Genomic DNA, 16,304 nt, shown 5'->3' on the forward strand with positions numbered 1-16,304 from the left:
TCAGATTTGTATATCTCGTGCTTAAGCCGTTATGTGCACATATGCAGTTGTGTGGATGATGCACACGCACATAACCCGTGATTAAGAAGTGCATGTGCACATGTGCATTAGCATGGATGAAGCACACATTTATATAACCTGTGCTTAAGCCGTTATGTACACATGTGCATTTGCGTGGATGCAGTACACATTTATATAACCCGTGCTTAAGCCGTTGTGTGCACATGTGCATTTGCACAGCTACTGCACATGTGTATGACACATTCGTAATACCGTGCAAGTGTATTTAGTTTCATTCTGCTAATATTTACATTAAATATGGCTATAGTATTTTTAATTGAAAGTTCAATTTTTTAAAAATTATTATATTACTCATTCTAAATAAACAATATAATGTAACCTGCATTTTTCGAAGGCTTAAGTACATTGGAATAATTATTCAATCAGATAAATCGACACGCTATAAATAGGCTCTCTCAGTAGCATAAAAAATGTGCAGTGTTCGCTTTGATGTAATAAATGACGTGAGAACCGAATAGACATGTGTCTGATTATATACATACAAAAAGATATGTAAATATAATAATCTTAATAAGATTATTATTGTTTGGAAGTAAAATATTATTTTTCTCTATTAGTTATTAATTTAATTTTTATTTCGAATCACGCATGCGCACTGGTTGGAGCTGTGTATTAGCCATGCACGGCGCGCTTATTTGTGTGGTCGGGTACGAGCTGTGGTGTGGTGGTGTTTGTCCAATGTTGTTGAAGGCGAAGAATTCAACATTATATTATAATCAGGTGAGTGATGAACTTAATTTTACTGTAATTTGTAAAATTTAATAAAGCACCCGTTTAAATAATAACACTGGTGTTAATGTTGCCGTATACACATGCATCCTGTTCTTCTCAAGCAGTATTTATTAGTTGACATTTTATGTTTTTGGAGGGGACATTGAAGCTATAGATATACATTGAAGGCACTGTCATGATTTGCATCTCTTTAAAGAAAGATCTGCAAGAGTCATTATCACGTAGTCCTTTTAACATGAAATAAATTATGCATACATAACCCTACATTTGAAAGGAGGTAGTGTTCCAACGGCAGAACCTCCGAGATAATTTACAATCAAATCAAGGTATGCTAGTATCATTACCAAATCCAGAATGGGAATTAGGGGTAATAGTTAAAATAGGGAAGGTTCTAGATTACTGGTCCCCCATATAGATTAGTAGCTGGGTAGGTTTCTTTCTGTACTAAGTTTATGCATTTAACTTATACAGTATTGCCGAGCGAGCGTTAGCGAGTGAAGGCGGGTTAGAACCCCGCAGGGCACGTTGTTTTCTGTCTTTATTACTGCTCAATGGGAAGGGACCAGTAATCAAGAACCTTGCCGTTAAAATAGAACCTGATCGTATGCATGTATTTTTCTTGAGCCATCTTTTAAGAAAGGTATAAAGGCATTACTCGAGCAAACGGTTCTATGAAATTTACACGCATTTATTGCATTTTCCGGTTTCTTTTTGCAGAACATGCACTAAATGAGGAGCTAATGCATAATCCACGAACCAACTTGTCTAGGTGGCCACTAAAAAGCACGAATGCTATCTAACCGAATCAGGGCAGGAGCGCAGCAGGAGGCCCGAGCGGATCAAAGGGGTGCGTTCGTAGGGAGCAGGCGGGTCAGCAACAAGGGCATACGCATAAACGAGGATAGTGAAAACATACATTAAATATCTGCAATAATTTTTACCTTCAAAAGCACTTATATAATAGTAGTAATTCTTAATTTCAAAATGGCTTCACTGCTTTCCCGCGTACAAATGGTCTGCTGCGAGGAGAAATTCGTATGCTCTGAATTTTTACTTTTCTACACTTACCATGACGCTTGAAAAACTATAATACGACGCTCTTTATCACACGTATCGACGCTCTCTAATCGTATGCTTACATTATATCTATCGCAGTCGTCCATTGCTAACACGAACGGAACTTTCCCGCAGTTTATTTTCACCTTCTTCGCATTCTTGTATTCTTCCGCTTCAGTAAATAGTTACATGTAGAATACGTTCACTACCATTGAAAATGTATTTCAATATGATATCCACTGACAGAAATTACTTATATTTACACTCTGCTTCTTTTACGAAAAGTGTTTCACATCGTATTTTACCTATAAATTTTGTTTTCGGTAGAACCGCCTGCTCGAGTGAACCCATACAAGCATTTTTTTGAAGACCTTACTGCAACATGCAATATTTAAAAAGGATATCTGAATATAGATCGAATTGATTCAGGATATAGCTTAAGGGCAACTCTTTACTGTAGGTCTCACATGTAACATCTCCACTGTGACTTACTTCACAAAAGATAACTCTGCGAGGCAGGGTTGGTTTAAACCAGCTGGTTTTTCAGAAAAAAAAAATGGTTTAAACAAGAAAGAAAAAAAAAAGAAAAATGTTTAAATCGTGTGAACTTTATGGTGACGTTTCCACATATCAAACCATCCGCATTACGTTTATCTACTTTTCACCTTTTAATCGAGGGGTCCCGTGTTCAATTCTCGGTCCATCTTTCAGGTGTAAAGCAAGTAGCAATTCGAGGTGTCTCTTTAAGCGAAAGTCTTCTCCGTGATAACGTTGGTATTTCATAAGGAATTTAAGCCTAAACATACGAAATGAAACCAAGTTATATATTTCTACTTGTTTTATAAAGAAGCCAAGGCTGCTTAAACATATTGATAGAAATTGGCAAAATTTATCAACTGCCTACGTAGCTTCCAACATCAGCTTGGATTTCACTTTGTTTTAATTTTATTGAATATCTACATACCCAATTTTTAATTTAATACCTCAGTTTTAGCCTAGTGATTATGATATGTTTACCTTCAAATTTTACACACAAATACATTTAAATAACAGGATTTTCTCAATGGAGTTTCCCGATTTATATATATAATTCTGTATAATGTTTTTACTTGTGTAACTGTTTGTCTTTTAGTCCTTCTGAAATGACTCTTGACTAGGGATGGCCACAAAGTTCCGGTTCCAGAACCGGTTCTTAGGAACCGGTTTCAGACTTGGATCCGAAAGCCCCCAAAGACCCGTAAAGGAGCCACAAATTTCACCTTCAAAACACTGCAAAGAGGACCATGCGCTTGTGCTCTCCCCGCCCAAACTCTCTTGTGCCCCCAGAAAACAATTTTGGTCCACCAGTTTTTTTTGTTTTTATTTTGGTCCACCAGTGTTTTTTGTTTTTATTTTGGTCCACCAGTGAGTGTTTAGCCAAATGAGTTGGCCAATTTGCCTGTTTAACCATTAAGTTTGCCAGTTACCCAGTTAATTTAGCTAAATGAGACAAGCGGCCGCCACCTGGGTGCCTGCCTGTCGCTTCCACCATTTCATCTAGCACACTGTTCACAGCCTTCCAGCAGCTCGTGTTTAGTGTAGGGATCGTCACAAAGTTTCGGTTCCAGACCTGGATCCGAAAACCCAGTTCCAGAACCGGTTACAGACCTGGATCCGAAGAACCGGTTCCGGACCTGGATCCGAAAAACCGGTTGTTGAACCGGATCTTCTAGAACCGGATCCGTTCAGACCCGAAAAACTGTTCCAACAGGAACCGGTTCTGGCCATCCCTACTCTTGACAATTATAGCTATTAACAAGCAAGCTTATGTAAAGATCAGTACAACGTATTTTTATCAAGAGTCCTTCGTGAGTGAGTCGGCAATCACATTTGTGACCAGTTAACCCCGGTTTCGTGTCCAAATGGACAATTTCTCTTGGATGTCTTTGAAGCTAGAACAGCTGGGGGATAGCCCAGTGCCTAGAATAGATAACTTGGTTTCAAATTTTATGCCCGAATGCAATCTCTTTGTCAAACCAAGGACCATGGGAGGGGGACCTCTCATAATTTGTACGTGAGAGATACTGGCGACCATCATTTTTGTATTGGCGAGTGAGTCTGACTTTGAAATTTTGCGCCCTGTTGTCTGTTATGCTATTGTCATTTCTCTCTCTCTCTCTCTCTCTCTCTCTCTCTCTCTCTCTCTCTCTCTCTGTAATAATGCACGAAATTTGCACTTCACAAAAAAATCAAAGCTCTGTTCAGTCATGTCTTTAACCCGTTATGTAGATTCTTACAAAAAATAAAGTAGTACGAGAAAAAGCACAATCTTATCAAAAAAGAGCTGAGTTTGAATGATTTATGAGTGTTATCTAGTTAGGATATTTTTTCCTTCACTGCTATTAAATTTTTCATAGTCACTTATGAATCTTTGTAAATAGTGAATTGAAAAAATGAAATGAAATCTTTGAGTTTTACGTCCCACGATTATGCCGGTTAGGCTAAAGGAGACGGTGATAATGAGAGATGAGTAAAATGGTGGAATGAAGAAAGTGGGAGAAAACGGGAGTACCCCGAGAAAACCCACGAGCACGGTGTTTGTCCACCACAAAGCTCACTTGGCGGGGGCTGGGATCGAACCCGGGACCCCAAGCACCAGAGGTGAACGCTCTACCACTGAGCCACCGCGCCTCCCAAATATTGAATTGAAACTAAATTGTCCACAATAATGTAAATGGATTGTGTGTGCTAGATTTGACTTTAAAACTTGTTTTGAGAACACACAAAATTTAAATTTGAGCATATTACAAATGTGATTTGACGCGAAATAACTGTGTAGTAATATGTAAGAAAGATATGGTAAAAATTGAAGTGTTTTCTTTCATAATACTTTCATTTTCTTAAATGTGGGAAACTAGGTCGTATCTACATACTATAATTTTTCCGCTATTTTTGGAAACTAATAGGAAGTTTTTAATTATGTATACGACAAACGCCATGAGATATTTATTATTTGTCCACACGGGCCAGTTAATTTATATATATTAGTATGGCGCTAAATACGTTGTACAACTGTTAGGTGTTACACTACCGAAAACGTGAGAAAATTAACTTTAAGGATCCATGGCTCCAGTACTATGGGACCAATCGTGGTCGGGTCAAAGCGTCACATAGGAACTAGTATGTGTCCTATCCAAATATCCACGTTTCAGAATCGTGCGGCATTTGCGCATCAATTTCTGTAGAGACAGTTGATTAGTACTTCAAATTTCCGGAGCATTTCCGAAATGCCTCTCTAAGCTTTAATGCGCAAATGCCGCACGATTCTGAAACATGGATATTTGAATAACGCACACACTAGTTCCTAAGTGATGTTATGCAGGGCTCCCAGCTGTCCTCTTTTTTCTATTTTTTCTTATTTGTTTGGAAATGTGTGTATATTTGTCCTATATTTTAATCTTCTCCTATATTTCCTATATTTTTAGTGATTGCATTATTAAAAATACAAGCCAAAGACAGTTCCAGTGATGATTTAAGTTGCTACATATTAGCAATATGCTAAATAAGTCATAGCATTTTTTAAGGGACAAGTCACTAATCCTCACTATTACTTTTTTTAAAAAAATTTGCTCTTTACTATCCTCCTCTGTTCATTTTTTTTTCTGTTTCCTATGTGCTTATTCTTCCTCAATGAAGCTTAGCTGAGGAACCTTACCGTGCTCCAGACTCTTGTAACGCAAGCTGTGTTAGCATTTTCTTTCAGCAGTGTGTGCAGCAGTATTGTTTCGGCATTAAGGTGTGTTGGTATTCACCAACATATCCCAACGTCTTCCAATATTGCTGTACATAATATGCAAGGTCCACACGCGTCCTGGAAACCCTGGAAATAAAAGTGTTTCGTAAAAACGTCCTGAAAAGGTCACGGAAAACGTCCTGACGAGAACTTTCTGGAACTTCAAGATTTCCATTGAAAGTCAATGAAAATCCTCAATGTTGTTAGAAGCTCTGTTGTATCTTTTCTAGAGCACAAAGGTGAAAAATCCAGGAGTCTGAAATAGTTACCTATAATGAGCAACCAAGACAATATTACGTGAGTAGACATTTATAGACTTTATAACATTTCAGAAAATAAATTGTTTTCACAGAAATTAGTTATGTAGCGCTCCCTAGCAGAATGCTCCCGATTTTTGGTGACTGAATTTGATCTAACTTTGACCTAAGTTTTCCGGAGATACATAGATTATCTCCACTTTATAGGTTCAGATTCGCGTACATCCTGTATGAGATTTACCATTGTTATTTTTTTTCCTACTAGATAGCACCATTAATACTCCTCATTGTGAATATAAACAACTAAAAGTAGTACTGATGGCACAGTCCGTCAATCTTCTATTTCAGTGTTCTAACTTATTAAATTAAAAAAAAAAAAAAAAAAAAAAAAAAAATCGTCGCTTTGCATGAGTAAGGTTGTGCATTTACGAAATACATATTTTTCTGAAGTCATGGCAATTGTATTAATTTGAAAGGGATGTTTGTATGATACTTTTTATATTGCTACTCTCACTATTTCACTGTAATAATAGAATATTGAGTGTCTGTTATTTATCTTATTGTGCTCTGAAATTAAACTTCACTTTCTGCTCACTTTTATATTGACTGTTCGCTTCTATATTCATGTGTAAGACAAAAACTTGACATTTACAACATTGGTGCTGAATACTAAATTGTCGTAAGAGTTGACATTTTGAAGTTATTAAATACGTTTCATCCGTATGCATGTTTTTTTCTATAAGTTAAATTGTGTAAAAAGTTTTCAACAACTAAGAATGTATGTGTATATTGACTATGTATATGTATAATTTTATCAAATTTGCAGAATTAAGACACATTCAAAAAGTCACACATTAAAGAATTATCTTCTTTAGCGATCATGGGAACTCGGATAGTACTACATTCCTCCACATGCTCTACGAAGTAAAAACAGTGGAGTTGGCAAAAAATGTAATGCATTTCCTAGGTTGGTTTCTTCAGCAAACAAACGAAAGTAACATTGAAAAAAAAACTACCAATAACATTGATTGTTTAAAAGTAAGATGTATTAATCTATCCAAATTGGATCCTAGTTTTCATCAGATTTGCTGATTTATTTTTGCCACCACATTTCACATCATATAAAAGATATGTAACCTTGGCAGATAACTTAATCACAAGAAATAATTTATGGTGATTATTTGCTCTAACATTAACTAAATATTGAAAAATATTATTTATATGCATGAAATTTTTTCGCTGCATTAACACAGCACAATCGATACAATGTTACTTTCAGTTTCAAATGTTGGCGAGTGGTGGAAAAACTCCAAAACAACTAGCACAGAATATTCTTCGTCGTGTCGTGGTGGATGAAGTTGCTGAGCTGTATAGCCTCACAGGAAAGTCGGGAATAAATTGTGTGAGGAAGCTGTCGTTTGTGGAGACACAAACCTACAAGTTTATTGTTGGTAAGATTTTTTTGTGCATTTTTTTTTTTAATCGTGATCGCATTGTCTTCAATGCTTGATAGTTTATAGGGTGTTTATTGGGAAAGGGCAATAATTAGGTTGTGCTCAAGCATGTCCAGAACAAGAAGTCCATATAAACTTTGTTTCAGGGATATTACTATACGAATTTGGTACATGTGGACAAGGAAATGTGTACATTGGAGTTACGTTGAAACAGTTTCATTAATTTTATGTTCCCGCTGTTATTTACCAACACTGTACACCTTTTCTTTCAACCACCCATACAGTAGCCCAAGGGTGTTAGAACAGGTGCCTAGGTGGCCATTAGACTAGCCCAAAACATCCAATCCAACGACTAGTATTTTGCGTGAAGGCACTGGGTGATAGTCGAGTGAAAACGGTTCACCGTCCATTTGGTATCACATGATGCGTAGAAAGAATACTATCCTCCAAATACGGAGGGAAAGTATTTTGCAAAAGATGAAGGTATGGTGCACTGTCAACACGAAAGTTCCATCTGGTAACTGTTCGCATGAAGCATGTTGGTTTTCCGCGGACCATTGGTGCCAATTATGAGTAGTGTTAATCCTGTAGTATCCTCCTCAGTCCTCTTTACATTAGTTACCATTCTCGTGTCTTATAGTATCACAGTACGCATTTCAACATAATTGCAGTGTACCCTTGTCACCATGCATTAAACTTCATGTAGTGATATATCTGAAACAAAGGTTTAAAACGTATATGTTTATGTAAACTTGATTGTTGTAGTCGACAAATCTGACCGCCTCTCAAATTATTGACCTTTCCTCCTGAAGCACCCTGTATATTGTTTCTTTTTAAGTAACAAATTGTTCTTTGATATAAAATATACTGTTTTGCAATAGAATGTAAGTTGAGTGTTTGTAGTAACACAGACCCCACCAAAAACAAAACAAACAGAAGAAAAGTGAGATGAGTACAGTTATGTTTAATTATTTCAATAAGTGAGGAATTTTTAATTTGATAGGTTCTTTTTCTGGCGTTAGTAGAAGCCATAAAATTCTACTATATTTACTCAATTATACCGCTGAATTGTTCCAAATTTTATTACCTTAAAACAATGATTCTCATTATAAACAATAATTTTGAAAGGCATGTGAAACATGGCCGTTGGTTCAATTCCAGATCACACAAAATATTTCCAATCCTCTCCCCACATTATTTAAACTTGTAAGACGAAAATATCATACGTCGTATATGCTTTGTAATGACTGCACTTTTTTATTTACTTAAAAAGTCACTGACAATTGCTGCAAATGATAAAAATGTCAATTAGATTGAGAGGGGAGTCATTGGTGTGGTGAGTGACTCACTGCTGGGAATGACAATTTCAGTAATCTTCAATACAGAGAGGCAGTGGGAGGGGGGGAAAATCGGAGCATAAACTTCTCTGTATGCTGTATGCGAAATAGTTTTTCTTTATCTGTTCCGTATAAAAATTGCGTGAAGTATTATACTCTCGTAAATACAGCAAATATCTCATTACCAAGGTATCATTCAGACGGAAAAGGATTGCATACCAAAATTGTTGTTAGGGTTTCTCTTTCTCACTTTTGATGTTCTTATTTTAGGATTTAAGTTTACTAATGAATGTATAATTTCATATATATCAACATAGTCATATGTACATTTTTTTCTAGCATCTGCAAAGAAATTATATCCTGAGTGTTCGGAGGAGCAAATCAGGGAAGCGATAAGTGATTGGCTGCACCACGCCAAAACAAGGAGGTCACGAAGGTACGTATCACCTCTGATGTTTGGTTTTCATGTATTCGTAAGCCTTTATTTTAATATTTACATGCAATTTTGCAGCAGTTTTCAAAATAAGAACGGTTAACAAGTGGTCTCCAAGCTTTAAATTGTCACTATAATCTACATCAGAAGTCGGCAACAGGGCGGACATTTTTGCATACTTGGGACCTAGCGGGCAAGGAGGTGCGGAACTGTGCTTTTACCTTGAAATATGTGCGAGTAGCTAACGGAGTATAAAATGTGTTTGCTCTCGTAGGTAATTTATAAGCAGAAAAAAAAACCTTTGACGCAGTCATTCTTTCAACTTTATTCACTATAATTTATACGCACCTATTCTCAACGTGTATATTAACGCTCTCCAGCGGCGTTCTCATTTTCAAAGGGGACACTAGAACAAATCTGGCCGATTCGGGGGTGTTTGAGATTTCATGATCTTTAAGACTTTTTTCTTATTCTGCGAGAACGATTATGTATTTTACAAACTATTAGAAATTTGTAGACTTATATGACACAAACAAACTTTTTCTTTTTTTTTTTTAAAGGTTAATATCGACGGAAAAGAGAGGAACATTTCATTTTTTTTTCGTCTTGTACAGTGTTCAATATAAATATCGCAACTCGACTACAGTTTTAAGATTTTATCTTATGCAATACATTTGAAATCAATGTTCTGCAGGTTGCTGCATAATCAATCTAACCTTAAACTAACGCCTGATAGGCAGGTAACCAGCGAAATATTGATTTCAAATGCATAAATTAAAGTATTGTACTACTATAGAGTTGCGATATTTATGTGGAACACTGTACCACCTGATGATAAAAAGAAATTGACTCATTGATAGTAAAAGAAATGTTTCTTAAGAATCTTACTAGTATTGTTTAAATTCAAAATGTACATTATATTAGTTGAAAAAAAGAAGAAACCTTTACGTCAGGATTGCAACGCTGAGTTAGGAAGGAGGATAATCCGATGTCCCGTCATTGCACTATTCGATTTACAGGCACGCAGACAGAGAATATGGATTTTGCCGATCGCTTATCTAGGATATAGGATCTTTTTTTCTTACACAAATTTGCCACTGTGTTTTTGCATATTTTGGGTTAAATTTTAAGCAGTACTTAGTCTTCCAGTGTCTCAGTATCTAGTAACATGACTTGAAATATGAATATCTAAAAAAATTTATTAATAATGCCATTGTACTTGATAGCAATAAGATTTATAAATTTGTTTCACTGTGAGTCATATAAGTCAGGGGCGCACTGACAGGAAGTCCGTCGGATCTGAACCCCTATAACGTTTAATTTGTATGAAAATGAATATAATTTCAAGGGCAGGTACGTAACTTATTTGCATTTCATACTCTAAACCATCCTCGGCCGCTCGCAGAGAGGAATACAGAGTGCACTACTGTATATACTTCTGCCTATCTTGCATAACGTGGTAGAGATCAGCCAGTTATATACAATTGATAATATGGAAAAGGCAACGTTTTTATTGGTTGTTCATGCCACAAAAATAAATCTTTTTCATCTTGCTTGCTTCTCTGAATATTGTTTCTTACTTTCAACCCACTTCCCGTAGCTTACGTAACATAAAACTTCCATTTGTGCTAGATTTTTCTTCGTTATGCGTTGCCTCACAGCTTTCGTCTTCATTTTGAACTTTTCAGAAGGCATTCGAAGTGTAGTGTTTCGATCATCCGTGAACATTCACCTCAATTTCTCTACCAAATTCACTTCTCATAGTTCTTACTGCATCCAGTCTTGAGTTTATTCTCATCCTTCACTGTCCGTACGAATGAGCACGGGGTGAACAAGCATGCTCATACATTTACTCCTGTTGTAATAACTCAGTTTTACGTGTACTTAAACCCACACTTGTCAATGTCATTCAAGGTCAGTGCATTTAGTACCATTTACTCATGAGATGTTCTACCAGTGTTTTCAACACACGTTTGCACAGGATTGCCACCTGTCGATAAAAAGCCAGCCTCGTTTTCAAATTGCTAATTTAAATACTCTTACTGGAATTGATTCAATACCCTAAGAAATCTTATTTAAGAGATGCTGATGGTGGTGATTTATTGAGCTTAAATGGTAGTCTTTAGCTTTGTTTCTGGAGAAAATGGTATGGCATGTATAATTTGGATGGACCATATTTAAATTCTTAATCTCAAACTATGCTAAGAATATGACTGTGATTTAGTTTAAATAGATTGATTTAGTGTCTGCACTTACTGTATTACTTTTAAAACTTCTCTTTACAGGATGCAGAGGACTGAGGCCAAGGATTTATCGGAGAAAGTAAATTAAAAGAAAGAAAAAAAAACTACAACCATCTTGTAGATTACTTTTTATATTTAATAAGAAATAAATGTATAGATATATATATAATCAGTTGTTATCAATGTTGTAATACCTACTATTTCCATAAAATTACAGCGGAGTTGCACCAAGTTACGGTTAATAGAATATATAAACATTTTTGCACTTGGATTTTGTTTAAAATCTAGTTTCACTTGTGATTGAGTTGAGGCCACTTTGCTTTATCAAGCATATATTTTAAATCTGAAATAGCTCCATGATGGCTTTTGATGAAATCATACTATGTAAAAGCTATGTTGACAAACCAAGCACTGTATTAAAAGAAAAAAATATATATGCAAACCACAACTGTTTATAAGTTCAGAACCTAATTATTCAGACAAGTATGAGTTTTTTCTTTCTTAATATTTTCAGTATCATATATAGGGGTCGGAAGTTAAAGATAGTTTTTCCCAAGTGCCCGAAGGTAAGAGGAACACCATAATATATGTTAATTTCGGGTCATTTTAGGCCAGAAAATGCTTAGTTTTAAGTCATATTTGGCTTATTGGTCCCCATTTCCCTTTAAGTCTTAACAGCTGGTTTTGGTACTTGACCTTTTTTCAACTACAGTTTTGCTGCCCATTCTCAATTAGAAACTCTTAAACATAGTTTTCTGTAATAATCTCTGACAATAGGAACCCTTGAATGACTGGAGCAGGTATAGTAGGTATGACCAGACAGTAGATGCTTGTGAGGATTGTCCTCCAAGTAGTTCAAAATGAACAGCAGAAACAGGGCGACGAAAATGCAAATTTGCAATTTTTTTTCTGTTCAACATATCACCAGAATTGTGTATTATTTAAATATTATACACATTAAGTGTATCATTATTGATTTTATCATATTTTAAGTATTTTTTTCCAAATTTAGGTCATTTTCTTAATATGTTTAGGCTTTTTAAAAATTTTTTTAGGTAAGGTCTTCAACTTCCAGGCCCTAATGGTACGATACCCAATATGCTGCATAGCAAAATGAAAAGTCTATAATGATATATGTGTAGGAAGAAAGAAAAATATTGTCTAAATGCTCGTGACAGTGGTTTGTTAATATATACGCTACTGATAAACAAAGTTTCGTCAGAGTACCATATTGTCTCGTCTTCAGGTGACGAGAATATGCTGTAGCTGCCTTTTGAGGGGGGGGGATTGGAATATAGAACTTTGGGATTACTGGCCTGGAACGTTAATGGTGCGGTAGAGTGGTGCACGAGTCAGTAATTTTGGGTAAGTATATAATTGCTTTTTCGTTACATGTAACTCTGTTACTTTTCAAGAAGACGTTTACAATGTTGTATTTGAACTGCGTAAGGCACCAAATATATAAACTCCTTTTTTTTCGTTGTATCTCTAATATGCTTTTACATCACCTCTACACTACGAGGAAATCACCTGTGTCCTACATGAAAATCCTCTCGGTACTGCGTGTAAATCAAATGTGCGGAAGGTGTAAATCACTTGTGCAGGACGTGTGCATGGTAGGTATTGCTCATCCGAAGATGTTGAATAGAACCTGTGACGCTTATGTGCATCACATGTACAGGCGTACATTTATACAGATGATGCACATGTTGCATCCGTGCAATTGTACATGTACTACATGTAAATCACCTCTGTCGTTCATGTAAATCAAATACGTGCTACGTGTAAATCAACTGTGCGAAAGGCGTAAATCACTTGTGCAGGACGTGTGCACTGCACATGTACTGTGCACGTGAAGATGTTGAATAGGACCTGTGACGCTTATGTGCATCACATGTACAGGCGTACATTTATACAGATGATGCACATGTAGCATCCGTGCAATTGTACATGTACTACATGTAAATCACCTCTGTCCTACATGTAAATCAAATACGTGCTACGTGTAAATCAACTGTGCGGAAGGCGTAAATCACTTGTGCAGGACGTGTACACTACACATGTACTGTGCACGTGAAGATGTTGAATAGAACCTGTGACGCTTATGTGCATCACATGAACAGGCGTACATTTATACAGATGATGCACATGTTGCATCCGTGCAATTGTACATGTACTACATGTAAATCACCTCTGTCCTACATGTAAATCAAATACGTGCTACGTGTAAATCAACTGTGCGGAAGGCGTAAATCACTTGTGCAGGACGTGTACACTACACATGTACTGTGCACGTGAAGATGTTGAATAGAACCTGTGACGCTTATGTGCATCACATGTACAGGCGTACATTTATACAGATGATGCACATGTTTCATCCGTGCAATTGTACATGTACTACATGTAAATCACCTCTGTCCTACATGTAAATCAAATACGTGCTACGTGTAAATCAACTGTGCGGAAGGTGTAAATCACTTGTGCAGGACGTGTGCATGGTAGGTATTGCGCATCCGAAGATGTTGAATAGAACCTGTGACGCTTATGTGCATCACATGTACAGGCGTACATTTATACAGATGATGCACATGTTGCATCCGTGCAATTGTACATGTACTACATGTAAATCACCTCTGTCGTTCATGTAAATCAAATACGTGCTACGTGTAAATCAACTGTGCGAAAGGCGTAAATCACTTGTGCAGGACGTGTGCACTGCACATGTACTGTGCACTTGAAGATGTTGAATAGGACCTGTGACGCTTATGTGCATCACATGTACAGGCGTACATTTATACAGATGATGCACATGTAGCATCCGTGCAATTGTACATGTACTACATGTAAATCACCTCTGTCCTACATGTAAATCAAATACGTGCTACGTGTAAATCAACTGTGCGGAAGGCGTAAATCACTTGTGCAGGACGTGTACACTACACATGTACTGTGCACGTGAAGATGTTGAATAGAACCTGTGACGCTTATGTGCATCACATGTACAGGCGTACATTTATACAGATGATGCACATGTTGCATCCGTGCAATTGTACATGTACTACATGTAAATCACCTCTGTCCTACATGTAAATCAAATACGTGCTACGTGTAAATCAACTGTGCGGAAGGCGTAAATCACTTGTGCAGGACGTGTACACTACACATGTACTGTGCACGTGAAGATGTTGAATAGAACCTGTGACGCTTATGTGCATCACATGTACAGGCGTACATTTATACAGATGATGCACATGTTGCATCCGTGCAATTGTACATGTACTACATGTAAATCACCTCTGTCCTACATGTAAATCAAATACGTGCTACGTGTAAATCAACTGTGCGGAAGGTGTAAATCACTTGTGCAGGACGTGTGCATGGTAGGTATTGCGCATCCGAAGATGTTGAATAGAACCTGTGACGCTTATGTGCATCACATGTACAGGCGTACATTTATACAGATGATGCACATGTTGCATCCGTGCAATTGTACATGTACTACATGTAAATCACCTCTGTCGTTCATGTAAATCAAATACGTGCTACGTGTAAATCAACTGTGCGAAAGGCGTAAATCACTTGTGCAGGACGTGTGCACTGCACATGTACTGTGCACGTGAAGATGTTGAATAGGACCTGTGACGCTTATGTGCATCACATGTACAGGCGTACATTTATACAGATGATGCACATGTAGCATCCGTGCAATTGTACATGTACTACATGTAAATCACCTCTGTCCTACATGTAAATCAAATACGTGCTACGTGTAAATCAACTGTGCGGAAGGCGTAAATCACTTGTGCAGGACGTGTACACTACACATGTACTGTGCACGTGAAGATGTTGAATAGAACCTGTGACGCTTATGTGCATCACATGTACAGGCGTACATTTATACAGATGATGCACATGTTGCATCCGTGCAATTGTACATGTACTACATGTAAATCACCTCTGTCCTACATGTAAATCAAATACGTGCTACGTGTAAATCAACTGTGCGGAAGGCGTAAATCACTTGTGCAGGACGTGTCCAATACACATGTACTGTGCACGTGAAGATGTTGAATAGGACCTGTGACGCTTATGTGCATCACATGTACAGGCGTGCATTTATACAGATAATGCACATGTTGCATCCGTGCAATTGTGCATTTACTGCGTGTAAATCACCTGTGTTCTACATGTAAATAACATCTGTCCTACATGTAAATCACCTGGGTATTGCGTGTAAATCACCTCTATCGTACATGTAAATCACCTATGTGCTACATGTAAATCCCCTCTTTCCTACATGTAAATCATCTGGGTACTGCGTGTAAATCACCTGTGTGCTACGTGTTAATCACCGCTGTCCTAGATGTAAATCACCTGTGCACTACATGTAAATCGAATACGTGTAACGGTAAAATCAACTGTGCGGAACGTGGAAATCATTTGTGCAGGACGTGTGCACTGCACATGTCCTGTGCACGTGAAGATGTTGAATAGGACTTGTGATGTATATGTGCATCACATGTGCAGGCGTGCATTTATACAGATGATGCACATGTTGCATCCGTGCAATTGTACATGTACTACATGTAAATCACCTCTGTCCTACATGTAAATCAAATACGTGCTACGTGTAAATCAACTGTGCGGAAGGCGTAAATCACTTGTGCAGGACGTGTCCAATACACATGTACTGTGCACGTGAAGATGTTGAATAGGACCTGTGACGCTTATGTGCATCACATGTACAGGCGTGCATTTATACAGATAATGCACATGTTGCATCCGTGCAATTGTGCATTTACTGCGTGTAAATCACCTGTGTTCTACATGTAAATAACCTCTGTCCTACATGTAAATCACCTGGGTATTGCGTGTAAATCACCTCTATCGTACATGTAAATCACCTATGTGCTACATGTAAATCCCCTCTTTCCTACAT

General features: G+C 37.2%; 1 protein-coding gene across 1 annotated transcript; it reads left to right on the forward strand.

Moving 5' to 3' along the window:
- Positions 1-504: 504 nt before the first annotated feature.
- LOC145674905 (uncharacterized) lies at positions 505-11,553 on the forward strand. The gene is made up of 4 exons (XM_081745166.1): positions 505-801; positions 7,178-7,349; positions 9,029-9,125; positions 11,408-11,553. Exons 1-4 carry the CDS (start codon positions 670-672, stop codon positions 11,451-11,453), a joined length of 447 nt encoding a protein of 148 aa, XP_081601292.1. The 5' UTR covers positions 505-669; the 3' UTR covers positions 11,454-11,553.
- Positions 11,554-16,304: the final 4,751 nt, after the last annotated feature.

This window comes from Thermobia domestica, chromosome 18 (genome assembly GCF_964235325.1).
Source record: "Thermobia domestica chromosome 18, izTheDome1.hap1.1, whole genome shotgun sequence".
In the NCBI taxonomy this organism is placed as follows: Eukaryota; Metazoa; Arthropoda; class Insecta; order Zygentoma; family Lepismatidae; genus Thermobia; species Thermobia domestica.